At 41.3% G+C, this 15,898-nt stretch overlaps 1 protein-coding gene across 1 annotated transcript in view; it reads left to right on the forward strand.

Moving 5' to 3' along the window:
• Positions 1–755: 755 nt before the first annotated feature.
• LOC148027305 (agglutinin alpha chain-like) overlaps positions 756–15,898 on the forward strand; it is a 93,729-nt gene continuing 78,586 nt past the window's right edge. Inside the window, exon 1 of the mRNA XM_087691877.1 lies at positions 756–967. Within this exon, the coding sequence (XP_087548003.1) occupies positions 818–967 (150 nt within the window). The 5' untranslated portion in view covers positions 756–817. The remainder of the gene's footprint in view (positions 968–15,898) is intronic.

Below are 15,898 nucleotides of genomic sequence, written 5' to 3' on the forward strand. Positions count from 1 at the left end.
AGATAAGAAGGGTTCTATGAAAAAATCATAAAGCAACAACGAGAAATGTCTAAGACGGCCAAAAGTCACCTACAATGGCCAACTTATACAAGTTTAAGCACATGACTAGCATGCCAACAAAGTAAACCTCCATGTGTCCAACACTAGAAGCATTAGAACTACACATGATACATAAAATATAATGTTAATCGAACGAAGGGAATACAACTAACTCGTGCTTGGTGTGTGGTCATAGCCAACAAATGTCTTACTACCGGATCCATGTTACATGTAGGTTGTATGCCAATTTCTCGAGAATAGATGTGCTCACCGAGGGATTGGGAAAACATGGCGTGCACACAGGGGCCACATGCGAATAATAATTGATGGCATGGGTAGAATATACAAAGAAGAAATCTGGTTCATTCCACACATGCTGAAGCCTGTGCATGATGTGAATCGACAAGTATCCATTTTGGTGAAGGTAGTGCGCACAGTAGCGGACTAGCCATGTCGAATTACTTTAGGGTTGGTAATCAATAAGTAAAACGCACCAGAGAATTATCGAGAGGGACCAAGCTTTTAAAACGCGGCAATTATGCGCATAAACATGTGGGGTTAGTAAATTATGCGCACAAATTAGAAAACACATCAACATATGGCTTTCATAGAGCTAGTGGGCACTACTTCCACTGACTTGGCCAAGACGTGACAGCAGACTACAGCACGCCTGCGTGGCACACACACGACGGCTATATAAGAGCCGACCCACACAACGGTATATTCAGTACGCCGAATAACATCACGAAGCAGCTGGCGAGCAGCAGTCTTGGTAATCATGGGGGAGATATTAAGATCATCGACGACGTCCTTCTCAATGAAGATAGTAACGCTCTTACAGCTACTACTGGTGATTAATCATGTACTTGTGCATGCAACGGTAGCCACTAGGTCGGCGGACGTCGCGGAGAGTCATCAGACTAATCAGGTATGACAAGCGTACGTCGTCGTCACGTACACACGTACTGGATTAATCAACCCCTTGTTGCGATACTATGATCAGGATTCAGAATTCATGAGGTGGAGTGGCAAAAAGGTTATTTACCTGCTTATTATTGCAGTGATCAGATCATCGTCATCAGAACTCTTGCTGTTTTTTGTTTCTGATTAACTTCCTTTTTCATTAATGGTTTGATCTAATTTGTGCAGGCCCAGACAAGTACGGTTCCTTGGCCGATTTAGCGCAGGGGCCCATGGGACGGAGACGGAGGCTCTGAGTTCGACGACTTAAGATCCATACCATCAAGCGCAATCCACGTGCTGGGGATACAGACGATTAAGCTATGGCACGGGGAGAAGTACATCCGTGGCATCCAAGTGCAGTATCAGGTCACGGATGGTTTCCGAGTCTACCCGTACTGGGCACAACTTCACGGCCAGCAGTCCGACGACAACAAGCACGTAGAGGTGCGTATTACTTATACGTCTTCGTATTAAGCACATAGGAGTCGCTTATTTCAATGCCTTATTGTGTGAATACATATAATATTGATCGTCGGTCTAAAGATACATTATATGTTTTACGTTTAGCTATAATTGCTTGTACCTTCAATTCGGTGTTTTGCAACCAGATCTGTGGGCTCCCACTATCAGAAACAAGCAGAGAAAGCATGATCGAGAGGTATATCAGAGACAGGGTGCTGAACTTGGAAGAGAGAATAGGCACACAGAATTAGTCGAGGTAGATGATCAATTTATCAAAGTATTGCATACATAAATAGAAACTGCTTTGCATGATATGAAAGGATGTCATGCCTTTTCAGTTCTCGAGGCTTTCAGGTGTATTTACACCAACACCCCCCCTCAGCTGAATGCCGAGAGAGGATTTTATTTCATTACTTTGAACCTAGTACAAGTGCATGGTTGTGCCTATATGGTATTGAAATGTGCTCTCTTTTTTTTTCTGCTAAATAGCAAAGGTGCGAAAAGAAAAGGATTATAGTCGATAGCTTTATACGAGATAGCTATGACTTTACATCGATTAGCCGCGATCGATAAGAAAATGATGGAATGTTGTGAGTTGTTGTAAGCTCTTCATTTTGAAGTGTGGCTTCATGTCGTATGCGCATGACTTGATGATCATTGTCGAATGTCAAGGTCGAACTTTTGCATTAGCAACATCAGCAAATCTTCCCCCCTTTCGACCTTGGCATGAGAAGAATGAATGGCTGCATGTAGAAGAATTCACTTGGGAAGGGTTGTCAAAAGTGATCACCATCAGGGAGAAGATGTATGCCAATTCCACAAGTGGAGTAGCACAACGAACAGCCACTGCTACATGAAAGGTGAGATTGATGAGGGTAGCCACATCAGCAGGAACAAAGACACTGTAATCACGATCAACATCAGATATTGGAGAGAAAGAATGTTGTTGTTCTTGATTTAGTTCTCCATTGATTGCTTGGTCTACACTGACAGAAAATGAATGTATTGCAGCAAAGATTGCTGATGGCGCTGCTTTGGCTTCTTTGACTTCGACCATATGCTTAGGGTCGGCATCCACCAGACATGTGGTGGGTAGCGGAGGCAAAACATCTATGGATGTGGCTTTATCACATCTGCAAGCTACAAGAGTGGCGACCTCCTGATCAAGTAGCATAATTATTAATTTGAGAGGCAGGATAGCCAAAGCTTCATCTTCTCCTTCTCTTCCTTCGTTTTTTAACCACTCAGAGAAATAAGTTCCTGCAGTAAAGAATTCCGGGGCAGGAATAGTATCATCTGCCGAAAAACTTGCCAAGGCCTCATCATCTGCTAGTGTGCGTGGTGTGCCTTTGTCAGGGCGCACAAAATTTGTGTTGTGGGTTCCATTCAGTTCTCCCCCTTCACTTGCAGGAGATGCTAGATCATGTGCATCATAGTTGGCATCACCCTTGCTGTGGGTGGGATTGAGAGGAATGACCTCTCTCAACAGAATAGGAAGGGGCATGAGAGTAGGGTTGGGCATGAGAGTCGCGGCCTCTCTGGCTAGAGTGTCATCATGAAAACCATGCTTTAATGCACCAAGAAATGTGTTGATAATCTCCTCATCATCTGTATGATCAAGGGGTATGAGGGCGCCATGACTTGCTGCAGGAATTGCATATTCCTCTGCAGGCTTGAATACTTCATCTTCCTCATTGTGGATGTTGGGAAACAGGCCCCAGGCCGTACTGAGGCCTCTGATACCATGTGGGAAGCCAGGAGGCCTCCCACTATCAGAAACAAGCAAAGAAAGCATGATCGAGAGGTATATCAGAGACAGGGTGCTGAACTTGGAAGAGAGAATAGGCACACAGAATTAGTTGAGGTAGATGATCAATTTGTCAAAGTATTGCATACATAAATAGAAACTGCTTTGCATGATATGAAAGGATGTCATGCCTTTTCAGTTCTCGAGGCTTTCAGGTGTATTTACACCAACACCCCCCCTCAGCTGAATGCCGAGAGAGGATTTTATTTCATTACTTTGAGCCTAGTACAAGTGCATGGTTGTGCCTATATGGTATTGAAATGTGCTCTCTTTTTTTTTCTGCTAAATAGCAAAGGTGCGAAAAGAAAACGATTATAGTCGATAGCTTTATACGAGATAGCTATGACTTTACATCGATTAGCCGGGATCGATAAGAAAATGATGGAATGTTGTGAGTTGTTGTAAGCTCTTCATTTTGAAGTGTGGCTTCATGTCGTATGCGCATGACTTGATGATCATTGTCGAATGTCGAGGTCGAACTTTTGCATTAGCAACATCAGCAAATCTTCCCCCCTTTCGACCTTGACATGAGAAGAATGAATGGCTGCATGTAGAAGAATTCACTTGGGAAGGGTTGTCAAAAGTGATCACCATCAGGGAGAAGATGTATGCCAATTCCACAAGTGGAGTAGCACAACGAACAGCCACTGCTACATGAAAGGTGAGATTGATGAGGGTAGCCACATCAGCAGGAACAAAGACACTGTAATCACGATCAACATCAGATATTGGAGAGAAAGAATGTTGTTGTTCTTGATTTAGTTCTCCATTGATTGCTTGGTCTACACTGACAGAAAATGAATGTATTGCAGCAAAGATTGCTGATGGCGCTGCTTTGGCTTCTTTGACTTCGACCATATGCTTAGGGTCGGCATCCACCAGACATGTGGTGGGTAGCGGAGGCAAAACATCTATGGATGTGGCTTTATCACATCTGCAAGCTACGAGAGTGGCGACCTCCTGATCAAGTAGCATAATGATTAATTTGAGAGGCAGGATAGCCAAAGCTTCATCTTCTCCTTCTCTTCCTTCATTTTTTAACCACTCAGAGAAATAAGTTCCTGCAGTAAAGAATTCCGGGGCAGGAATAGTATCATCTGCCGAAAAACTTGCCAAGGCCTCATCATCTGCTAGTGTGCGTGCTGTGCCTTTGTCAGGGCGCACAAAATTTGTGTTGTGGGTTCCATTCACTTCTCCCCCTTCACTTGCAGGAGATGCTAGATCATGTGCATCATAGTTGGCATCACCCTTGCTGTGGGTGGGATTGAGAGGAATGACCTCTCTCAACAGAATAGGAAGGGGCATGAGAGTAGGGTTGGGCATGAGAGTCGCGGCCTCTCTGGCTAGAGTGTCATCATGAAAACCATGCTTTAATGCACCAAGAAATGTGTTGATAATCTCCTCATCATCTGTATGATCAAGGGGTATGAGGGCGCCATGACTTGCTGCAGGAATTGCATATTCCTCTGCAGGCTTGAATACTTCATCTTCCTCATTGTGGATGTTGGGAAACAGGCCCCAGGCCGTACTGAGGCCTCTGATACCATGTGGGAAGCCAGGAGGCCTCCCACTATCAGAAACAAGCAGAGAAAGCATGATCGAGAGGTATATCAGAGACAGGGTGCTGAACTTGGAAGAGAGAATAGGCACACAGAATTAGTCGAGGTAGATGATCAAATTGTCAAAGTATTGCATACATAAATAGAAACTGCTTTGCATGATATGAAAGGATGTCATGCCTTTTCAGTTCTCGAGGCTTTCAGGTGTATTTACACCAACAAGATCACCTTGCAATATCCAAAAGAGCTCATCAACCAAGTGAGAGGATTCTACGGAAAGCCAGGCCATTACAACGCCCTCACCTCCATAAAGTTCGTGACCAAGCAAGGCACTTATGGTCCCTTCGGAGACCAAGATGGCATCTCGTTTACATCCGGTACTACTAAGCCGAATGAATTCATCATCAGCATCTTTGGTAGATCGGGATCGGCCCTCGACAACATGTTACATGGGTGTCTACATAAAAGACAATCTCTTCGATCGCGGTGGGGACTAATACCTGTAGAACTGCACAACAACAACAACATGGAGTGATCACCTAATCATGCTTAAAATCTCTACAATGAGCTGCAAGTGTACTCGCAACAATAATGACTAGGTAGGTAGGTGTGCAATCGTCGATGATCGCCGCTACCACCACCCCTAGGATCGCATTTCACACACGCTCCATATTGTTATGAATGTAACGGTCAGCCAAGAAAACATGCAGTCGGCCCTTTTCTAATTTCAAATTTCTTAGAAATGTGTCCCCTCTCTCCCTCTCTCTCACATGCTGGCTCATGTTTAGAAAAACCTTCTCAAAATGGTGCGAGAAGCAAAACGCCCTTTTTAAAAGCTACACGGTAATAATTTTGCAAGAGCACCAAAACAAAACTAGTTCAACCGGTGAGAAACCCCCTTACATAGGACGAGAATGATTCTTGTAAGGTTCAATTAAATGTATATATCACACAAGTTGCTCTGATGCACCTGCTTGAGCTAGCATATTACTAACATCTTTATGGCAAAACACTCATGTGCGAGCTAGACACACCTTACTTTCATTAGCTACAAGTACGCTCCAAAAGATCCTATCCCTTTATAATGGTACTCAACTGATTCTAACATGATTTGCATATTGGCAAACCTTATCATCTCCTTGAACCATCCGTTTAGCATTGCAAGTAGCAGCTAACACCATATCGGGGAATATGGGAATTTCCCATAAGTTTGGGTCACGTGGTCAAATCTTTGGATTTGTTATAACTTGAACACTATAACTCCAAACTGAGCGCTCTATAGCTCGATAGATTCTATTTTTTTAGCGCTTTCCAATGATAGGTCACATCATATGGTTTTGAGAAACTTATGGGTATGTTATCCGGGTGCCACCTTTTTAGTATTCAAAAAATGGGAATTGGGAGATTTCCAAACTCACCAATATTGTGTTAGCTCGTGAATGGAAGCCTTAAGTGCCACTCCTCCCTTATTCACATCACGCTTAATGTGTTCCTTCACTATTATAAATAATATGTTAGTTCTAGGTCCTCATTCACCGATAGAAAATGATCATCAATATCCTCTTCGACCATGGATGTACTCCTCAAGCATAAGTATATCTAGCACCAAGTATTACCCATACATGTGATGTCTTGATATATCTACCTATCAAAAGTGTTGCCAAGAAGTACCTACACAAGGGAATGAGTGCCTTCAATGGTTCTCCCTTGTGTGCCCATTGATGGAATGAGTGTCTTGAATGGTTCTCCATTAGTGCGCAGCAGGTTCCTAAGAGTGAATTAGTTTCCATCTTGGATGGAAGGTTGATTAGAAACGTCTTTCCTTTCTGGGTGTGAGACTTGCAAGTGTGAACACGAGGGAGTAAAGTTGTATGTGGGTGATGGCACAATATTCATATCTCAAGTGATAACATTTACGTGATTTGATTATTTAATGAAACTCCAATGATTAGTTGATTTATTATGGCTATTTTTAAAGAAGACTTCTTCATTAAATTATTTTAAATAGATACACCATTGTTTATTCAAAGGCATGCCTATATCCTCTTTGTAAAAATTCATTGATACTTGAGATTTTTAGAAGATATTTTAGAAATATTTTATGGCTCTCAGCAATTGTGAGTTGTGCAACTGATTGTAACCATCTCTTCACTTAACTCAAACTCTTTTGCAAAAAGGGTGATTGTAAAGAGCCCATCTTTGGGCAAACAAGATTTCTTTTAATATTATAAATACGACATGCAGGAGATGCCCACTCCGTGTTCGGGGGGAAATTGCACCCAATATTGAGTCGCTCAATTTTGCTTTACTCTTCTTTAAGTTTATTTTGAGTTTTATGAGTCGTGCTTTCAATTTTAGTAAGAAAAGAGAGTAAGGGAGAGCTTCTTTTGTTCGCTACATGTAAGACTCGCATCCGGTCTACGCAATAGTTGGTATCAGAGCTCAGCTTACATTTGAGCCTTCCAATAGTCTATCATCTTGTGCGAAGGCGAGCTCTTTGGAGCAATCTGGTTCTATGGTCCACTACGCAACTAGGTTCCAAGGGCCTCAAAATCCCAAACCCCTCTATCTTTGCTCATAAATTTTGCAGCTCAATCAAAGATTGAAAATTTCAACTCTCCTACCATGGCGCCATCATTCTATGTGTTTCAAGCCAAAGAAAGATTAGTAAGAGATTAATTGAGCTTTGTTATTAATCATTGCTTAAGCTTTAAAAATCTTAAATATTATTTTTGCAATTCACGGCACACACGTCAATTTTTTAGGCCACGGTGATTAGTCATGGAATGTTTTTGTCCTAAAAAGCCAAGTTTCTTTTAAACTAAGTCTTAGAGCCTTGATTAATATCTTCCTACTTAACCAATTTAATCTTATTCTACTCCAAGTCACTCGCAAACTATCAATCCAAATCATGATTGGCTTCTAGCCTTGTATTTTGCCAAGAAGTCGCTCTTTATTTTGGTACTTATATGCCAAAATGTTATTATCATAAGCAAAGTGTCTGTTAACTTCAAGGCACCTTTATTATTCAGATATCTTCATCAAGCCATCTGCAATCATAATGTCTTGTGAAGGACTGTCCAGTACTACAAATTTTGATTCCGCGTGGCTATTTCCTAAACCAAGCATGGAGCAATGCATGGATTTATTGGCCATGCAACTAAAAGGAGAGCATCAATGTGGAGTCGAAGCAAGAGTTGTGATCTCTCAAGCGTCCATCCTCCAAAATTTCCTCTATTGCAATGACACTATGGTCTGCACCATCAATGCTAGCAGTTTTTATTCAACATTGCCATTTCTTGAACCAACCATGGAGAAATTCATGGATTTATTGGCTATGTAACTAGAAGAAGAGTGTTAACATCGAGCCCAACTAAAGCAAGAGTTGCAATCTCTCAACCGTCCGTCTTCTTAAATTTCCTCTATAAATGATGCTATGATCTACACCATCAATGCCATCCTTCAAGCACAATCCAACCATGAAGAGACAAAGATAAGTAAACATACATTTAAATTTGAGACTTACGATGGTATTAAAGATAGTCGTAAGGTTCTCTCTTGGGTAAGTTAATTCAACTCATATTTTGATGATGAAAGTTATGTTGAAAATAATAAAATCAAGTGTATTTCATCTTATTTAATAGATAAAGCTTCTTTATAATGGGATATCACATGCAAGGGCATTAATCATCCTCTTACATGGGAAGCATTTCATAAGAAGGTTCTTACAAGTTTCTTCCTACCCAATTCGAACTTTGCGTGCAACAACAATGGAATATCTTTATGCAGCAAGAGCGAGAGACCATTCCTTAGTACACTGAAAGATTTTGGAATATTTTGTTGCAACTTCAAATCGTCGAGCCTATAGCTAAATTTACTTTTAAAAGAAAGTATATGTTCGGTCTTCTTCCATTTTTCCAAGTTGAAGTCAACATGTTTAAACCCAATATATTGGATGAGGCTATCTCTTTAGCGCATGACACCAAAAAGAAACAAACTAAAGATCGGTGATCATTTCTAGCTTAGAATTGATGACCGGCAAATCAGTGCAAATAAAGGCACAAAAATGTGCTCACATGGAAACATCCTTTGCAAAATAACACTTTGCTTTTGTACCCCCTTGTCAAAAATCAAATATGAAGCAATGTAAAATGTGTAGTCCAAAAGAGACACACTAAAAAAATATTCCTAGGAAAAGGAAAGGTCAAACCCTTTTGTCTCATTCCAAAAATTGAAAGGTCCTTAGACCTTAGCCATGTATGCAAATTTGAATTTTATAATTCAAGAAAGGAAAAGGAGGTGGTTGCAGTCGTGGGATTTGAGGAGGTGGGAGGGTGAGGTGGTTACACCCTCTCTCTTCCTTTATCTTCTTCTCTCACGGTTCATTTCTCCCTCTCTCATTTTGGCACAACTCTCATCTTTCTTGTTCTTGCTTCCCTCTCTTGTGCTTTCATTGCAAGATCTCATGGAGAGTGAGGAAGAGGAAGAGGGTGAGGATGGAAGAATTGTCCAATTTCTTGTGTGTCTTCCTCTTGTGTGTTTGGAGAGCATGGTTCTTGGTGAGAAGAAGGAGAGTTTTCTTGCAGGTTTTGTGGCCAGCAAATGTATTTGCAGCCTCTCTTGGCCGGTTCGTGGTTCTCTTGGTGCCGTGGCAGGGTGCTCTTCATTTGGTGCACTGGCCGGGAAAAGAGGTGGCTATGGAGTTTGCAAGAGAAAGGGTTTGCAGTTGCATTTTGGCTATAGAAGGTTTCCATCATTTCAGTCTTTCAAGGCCTAAGAAGATGAGAAAGAGAGATTTGGTGCTGTTGTGAATTCATGCTATGATGAAGAAGATGATGAATCATGGCTTCGTGGATTGTTGGCTTGCCCATGGATTCAACCTGCCTTGAAAGAAGAAAATGTTCTACCACTTTAATCCTCATACCCGACACTCTTTCTATCCATGTCCTCTCACCTTCTTTGCCTTACCTCCTATGCTGCCCCTTCCTTCCAAAACAGCGTCCCTGTCCATGCAGAACCTACCATATCTCCTGTTTACTTCCCACGCTATCACATTCTTGATTACCTCCTTCCTCCCTTAACCTCCTAACATCTTCACGTTTCGACTTCCCTATCTCACATTGCAGTACCATCACGCAGAAATTTCCTGCAGCCCAAGTGGTAGCATGTAGCTTGGCAGCCAAGTCTTTTGACGACGCTGATTCATCAACGATGCTCCTCATTATCCTACACGCAACACGATCAACGGCCTTATTTTTCACACGGCGGCAGTTTCAGCACATTATCTTCTCACTTTTCATTCCAGTGGCAACGCGATGAGCAACGTCATCCCTTCTTTCCCTATCCCCATCGGACGTTGCACATACAGATCCAAGAAAGGCTTTAGAATTATTAAAATGAACCTTAATTGTTAATATTTTAACAAATACTATGATGGTTGTTCATATGGATATCTTCTTTTATCCTTAATTCCCTCCTTTTCCCACCAACACTATCCTCCTTAATACCCAATGATTTTAGTTTTGTTCTCTTTGTTTTTTTTTGGTTTTCAATAAAACTTACCTCTCTTTTCCTTTTAAATTGGGTGGAGAGCTCTAATTCAATATCCTTAGTGACGGTTCCTTTATTGTGATATCTTTTCTGGGTTCTCTTTTTTGTGATTAATGAGTGGTTTTCTTTAAGTTCATGCTAAGTGTGAGGTCTTTGTGTTCAAGTTGTTGAAAAGCCCTATTTTGTGTGTGTCATGATGTGGCTTTATTTGGTGTGCCTTATAACCTAGGCTCAACGTCCTAGTTGTGTATTTCTATTTTTTGTGTTATTCCCCTTCTTATCCAATGGAAATTCAAAGATCCAAGAAGAAAATGAAGACCGAAGATGAAGATGAAGATTTATCCAAGAGCTGATCGTGGTTCTTCTTCGAATTTGTTCGCGGGGACGCTTCACACTTAAGCATGGGAGGAAATGATGACCGGCAAATCAGTGCAAATAAAGGCACAAAAATGTGCTCACATGGAAACATCCTTTGCAAAATAACACTTTGCTTTTGTACCCCCTTGTCAAAAATCAAATATGAAGCAATGTAAAATGTGTAGTCCAAAAGAGACACACTAAAAAAATATTCCTAGGAAAAGGAAAGGTCAAACCCTTTTGTCTCATTCCAAAAATTGAAAGGTCCTTAGACCTTAGCCATGTATGCAAATTTGAATTTTATAATTCAAGAAAGGAAAAGGAGGTGGTTGCAGTCGTGGGATTTGAGGAGGTGGGAGGTTGAGGTGGTTACACCCTCTCTCTTCCTTTATCTTCTTCTCTCACGGTTCATTTCTCCCTCTCTCATTTTGGCACAACTCTCATCTTTCTTGTTCTTGCTTCCCTCTCTTGTGCTTTCATTGCAAGATCTCATGGAGAGTGAGGAAGAGGAAGAGGGTGAGGATGGAAGAATTGTCCAATTTCTTGTGTGTCTTCCTCTTGTGTGTTTGGAGAGCATGGTTCTTGGTGAGAAGAAGGAGAGTTTTCTTGCAGGTTTTGTGGCCAGCAAATGTATTTGCAGCCTCTCTTGGCCGGTTCGTGGTTCTCTTGGTGCCGTGGCAGGGTGCTCTTCATTTGGTGCACTGGCCGGGAAAAGAGGTGGCTATGGAGTTTGCAAGAGAAAGGGTTTGCAGTTGCATTTTGGCTATAGAAGGTTTCCATCATTTCAGTCTTTCAAGGCCTAAGAAGATGAGAAAGAGAGATTTGGTGCTGTTGTGAATTCATGCTATGATGAAGAAGATGATGAATCATGGCTTCGTGGATTGTTGGCTTGCCCTTGGATTCAACCTGCCTTGAAAGAAGAAAATGTTCTACCACTTTAATCCTCATACCCGACACTCTTTCTATCCATGTCCTCTCACCTTCTTTGCCTTACCTCCTATGCTGCCCCTTCCTTCCAAAACAACGTCCCTGTCCATGCAGAACCTACCATATCTCCTGTTTACTTCCCACGCTATCACATTCTTGATTACCTCCTTCCTCCCTTAACCTCCTAACATCTTCATGTTTCGACTTCCCTATCTCACATTGCAGTACCATCACGCGGAAATTTCCTGCAGCCCAAGTGGTAACATGTAGCTTGGCAGCCAATTCTTTTGACGACGCTGATTCATCAACGATGCTCCTCATTATCCTACACGCAACACGATCAACGGCCTTATTTTTCACACGGCGGCAGTTTCAGCACATTATCTTCTCACTTTTCATTCCAGTGGCAACGCGATGAGCAACGTCATCCCTTCTTTCCCTATCCCCATCGGACGTTGCACATACAGATCCAAGAAAGGCTTTAGAATTATTAAAATGAACCTTAATTGTTAATATTTTAACAAATACTATGATGGTTGTTCATATGGATATCTTCTTTTATCCTTAATTCCCTCCTTTTCCCACCAACACTATCCTCCTTAATACCCAATGATTTTAGTTTTGTTCTCTTTGTTTTTTTTTGGTTTTCAATAAAACTTACCTCTCTTTTCCTTTTAAATTGGGTGGAGAGCTCTAATTCAATATCCTTAGTGACGGTTCCTTTATTGTGATATCTTTTCTGGGTTCTCTTTTTTGTGATTAATGAGTGGTTGTCTTTAAGTTCATGCTAAGTGTGAGGTCTTTGTGTTCAAGTTGTTGAAAAGCCCTATTTTGTGTGTGTCATGATGTGGCTTTATTTGGTGTGCCTTATAACCTAGGCTCAACGTCCTAGTTGTGTATTTCTATTTTTTGTGTTATTCCCCTTCTTATCCAATGGAAATTCAAAGATCCAAGAAGAAAATGAAGACCGAAGATGAAGATGAAGATTTATCCAAGAGCTGATCGTGGTTCTTCTTCGAATTTGTTCGCGGGGACGCTTCACACTTAAGCATGGGAGGAAATGATGACCGGCAAATCAGTGCAAATAAAGGCACAAAAATGTGCTCACATGGAAACATCCTTTGCAAAATAACACTTTGCTTTTGTACCCCCTTGTCAAAAATCAAATATGAAGCAATGTAAAATGTGTAGTCCAAAAGAGACACACTAAAAAAATATTCCTAGGAAAAGGAAAGGTCAAACCCTTTTGTCTCATTCCAAAAATTGAAAGGTCCTTAGACCTTAGCCATGTATGCAAATTTGAATTTTATAATTCAAGAAAGGAAAAGGAGGTGGTTGCAGTCGTGGGATTTGAGGAGGTGGGAGGTTGAGGTGGTTACACCCTCTCTCTTCCTTTATCTTCTTCTCTCACGGTTCATTTCTCCCTCTCTCATTTTGGCACAACTCTCATATTTCTTGTTCTTGCTTCCCTCTCTTGTGCTTTCATTGCAAGATCTCATGGAGAGTGAGGAAGAGGAAGAGGGTGAGGATGGAAGAATTGTCCAATTTCTTGTGTGTCTTCCTCTTGTGTGTTTGGAGAGCATGGTTCTTGGTGAGAAGAAGGAGAGTTTTCTTGCAGGTTTTGTGGCCAGCAAATGTATTTGCAGCCTCTCTTGGCCGGTTCGTGGTTCTCTTGGTGCCGTGGCAGGGTGCTCTTCATTTGGTGCACTGGCCGGGAAAAGAGGTGGCTATGGAGTTTGCAAGAGAAAGGGTTTGCAGTTGCATTTTGGCTATAGAAGGTTTCCATCATTTCAGTCTTTCAAGGCCTAAGAAGATGAGAAAGAGAGATTTGGTGCTGTTGTGAATTCATGCTATGATGAAGAAGATGATGAATCATGGCTTCGTGGATTGTTGGCTTGCCCTTGGATTCAACCTGCCTTGAAAGAAGAAAATGTTCTACCACTTTAATCCTCATACCCGACACTCTTTCTATCCATGTCCTCTCACCTTCTTTGCCTTACCTCCTATGCTGCCCCTTCCTTCCAAAACAGCGTCCCTGTCCATGCAGAACCTACCATATCTCATGTTTACTTCCCACGCTATCACATTCTTGATTACCTCCTTCCTCCCTTAACCTCCTAACATCTTCACGTTTCAACTTCCCTATCTCACATTGCAGTACCATCACGCGGAAATTTCCTGCAGCCCAAGTGGTAGCATGTAGCTTGGCAGCCAATTCTTTTGACGACGCTGATTCATCAACGATGCTCCTCATTATCCTACACGCAACACGATCAACGGCCTTATTTTTCACACGGCGGCAGTTTCAGCACATTATCTTCTCACTTTTCATTCCAGTGGCAACGCGATGAGCAACGTCATCCCTTCTTTCCCTATCCCCATCGGACGTTGCACATATAGATCCAAGAAAGGCTTTAGAATTATTAAAATGAACCTTAATTGTTAATATTTTAACAAATACTATGATGGTTGTTCATATGGATATCTTCTTTTATCCTTAATTCCCTCCTTTTCCCACCAACACTATCCTCCTTAATACCCAATGATTTTAGTTTTGTTCTCTTTGTTTTGTTTTGGTTTTCAATAAAACTTACCTCTCTTTTCCTTTTAAATTGGGTGGAGAGCTCTAATTCAATATCCTTAGTGACGGTTCCTTTATTGTGATATCTTTTCTGGGTTCTCTTTTTTGTGATTAATGAGTGGTTGTCTTTAAGTTCATGCTAAGTGTGAGGTCTTTGTGTTCAAGTTGTTGAAAAGCCCTATTTTGTGTGTGTCATGATGTGGCTTTATTTGGTGTGCCTTATAACCTAGGCTCAACGTCCTAGTTGTGTATTTCTATTTTTTGTGTTATTCCCCTTCTTATCCAATGGAAATTCAAAGATCCAAGAAGAAAATGAAGACCGAAGATGAAGATGAAGATTTATCCAAGAGCTGATCGTGGTTCTTCTTCGAATTTGTTCGCGGGGACGCTTCACACTTAAGCATGGGAGGAAATGATGACCGGCAAATCAGTGCAAATAAAGGCACAAAAATGTGCTCACATGGAAACATCCTTTGCAAAATAACACTTTGCTTTTGTACCCCCTTGTCAAAAATCAAATATGAAGCAATGTAAAATGTGTAGTCCAAAAGAGACACACTAAAAAAATATTCCTAGGAAAAGGAAAGGTCAAACCCTTTTGTCTCATTCCAAAAATTGAAAGGTCCTTAGACCTTAGCCATGTATGCAAATTTGAATTTTATAATTCAAGAAAGGAAAAGGAGGTGGTTGCAGTCATGGGATTTGAGGAGGTGGGAGGTTGAGGTGGTTACACCCTCTCTCTTCCTTTATCTTCTTCTCTCACGGTTCATTTCTCCCTCTCTCATTTTGGCACAACTCTCATCTTTCTTGTTCTTGCTTCCCTCTCTTGTGCTTTCATTGCAAGATCTCATGGAGAGTGAGGAAGAGGAAGAGGGTGAGGATGGAAGAATTGTCCAATTTCTTGTGTGTTTGGAGAGCATGGTTCTTGGTGAGAAGAAGGAGAGTTTTCTTGCAGGTTTTGTGGCCAGCAAATGTATTTGCAGCCTCTCTTGGCCGGTTTGTGGTTCTCTTGGTGCCGTGGCAGGGTGCTCTTCAAGAATTGACCTTGGGCTCTTTTTGCATAGCCCCTAGTTATATTTCTGCTTTGGAACTTATTATTCCAAGGCTTATTATTTCTTGGTTGGGACTAGAGTTCCTATACAATAGGTCGTGGTCTTATTAATGTATCTTCGAAGTCGGATGGGGATCATCCAATTTGTGGCAAAACTTGGATACTTGTTGCATAATATCCATAAATGGTACATACTTGAGAAGTGTTACAAACTTTGAGTAATAGGCTTCTAGTGTCATTCCCAGTTGCTTTAGATCAAAGAATTCATTCATCTTCTGCGTGTAGTATGCTAGCGGAAGATACCGGCCTCGCACTGCATTCTTTAATATGTCCCAACTAACAAGCGCTTCGGAGATTCCTTGGTCTTTACACCATTATTTCCACCAAATTCGGCCTTCTCTTGTTAGCTTTAACTTGTTGATCATTGATTGATTAGTTGGGGTAATTCCAGCAGTAATAAAATAATCTTCCATGGACTCAACCCATATTTCTACTTCAACCTCGACGTTTTTTCATTGGCCATCAAACTCATGTGGTTTGATTTTCTTAAGCAGGAACTTCTTTTCTTGGATATCAGTAGTATTAAGGGTAGAAACAACTTC

Source organism: Lygodium microphyllum, chromosome 13, assembly GCF_053477565.2.
Source record: "Lygodium microphyllum isolate KBCC chromosome 13, Lygodium_microphyllum_v1.1.10, whole genome shotgun sequence".
Lineage (NCBI taxonomy): Eukaryota > Viridiplantae > Streptophyta > Polypodiopsida > Schizaeales > Lygodiaceae > Lygodium > Lygodium microphyllum.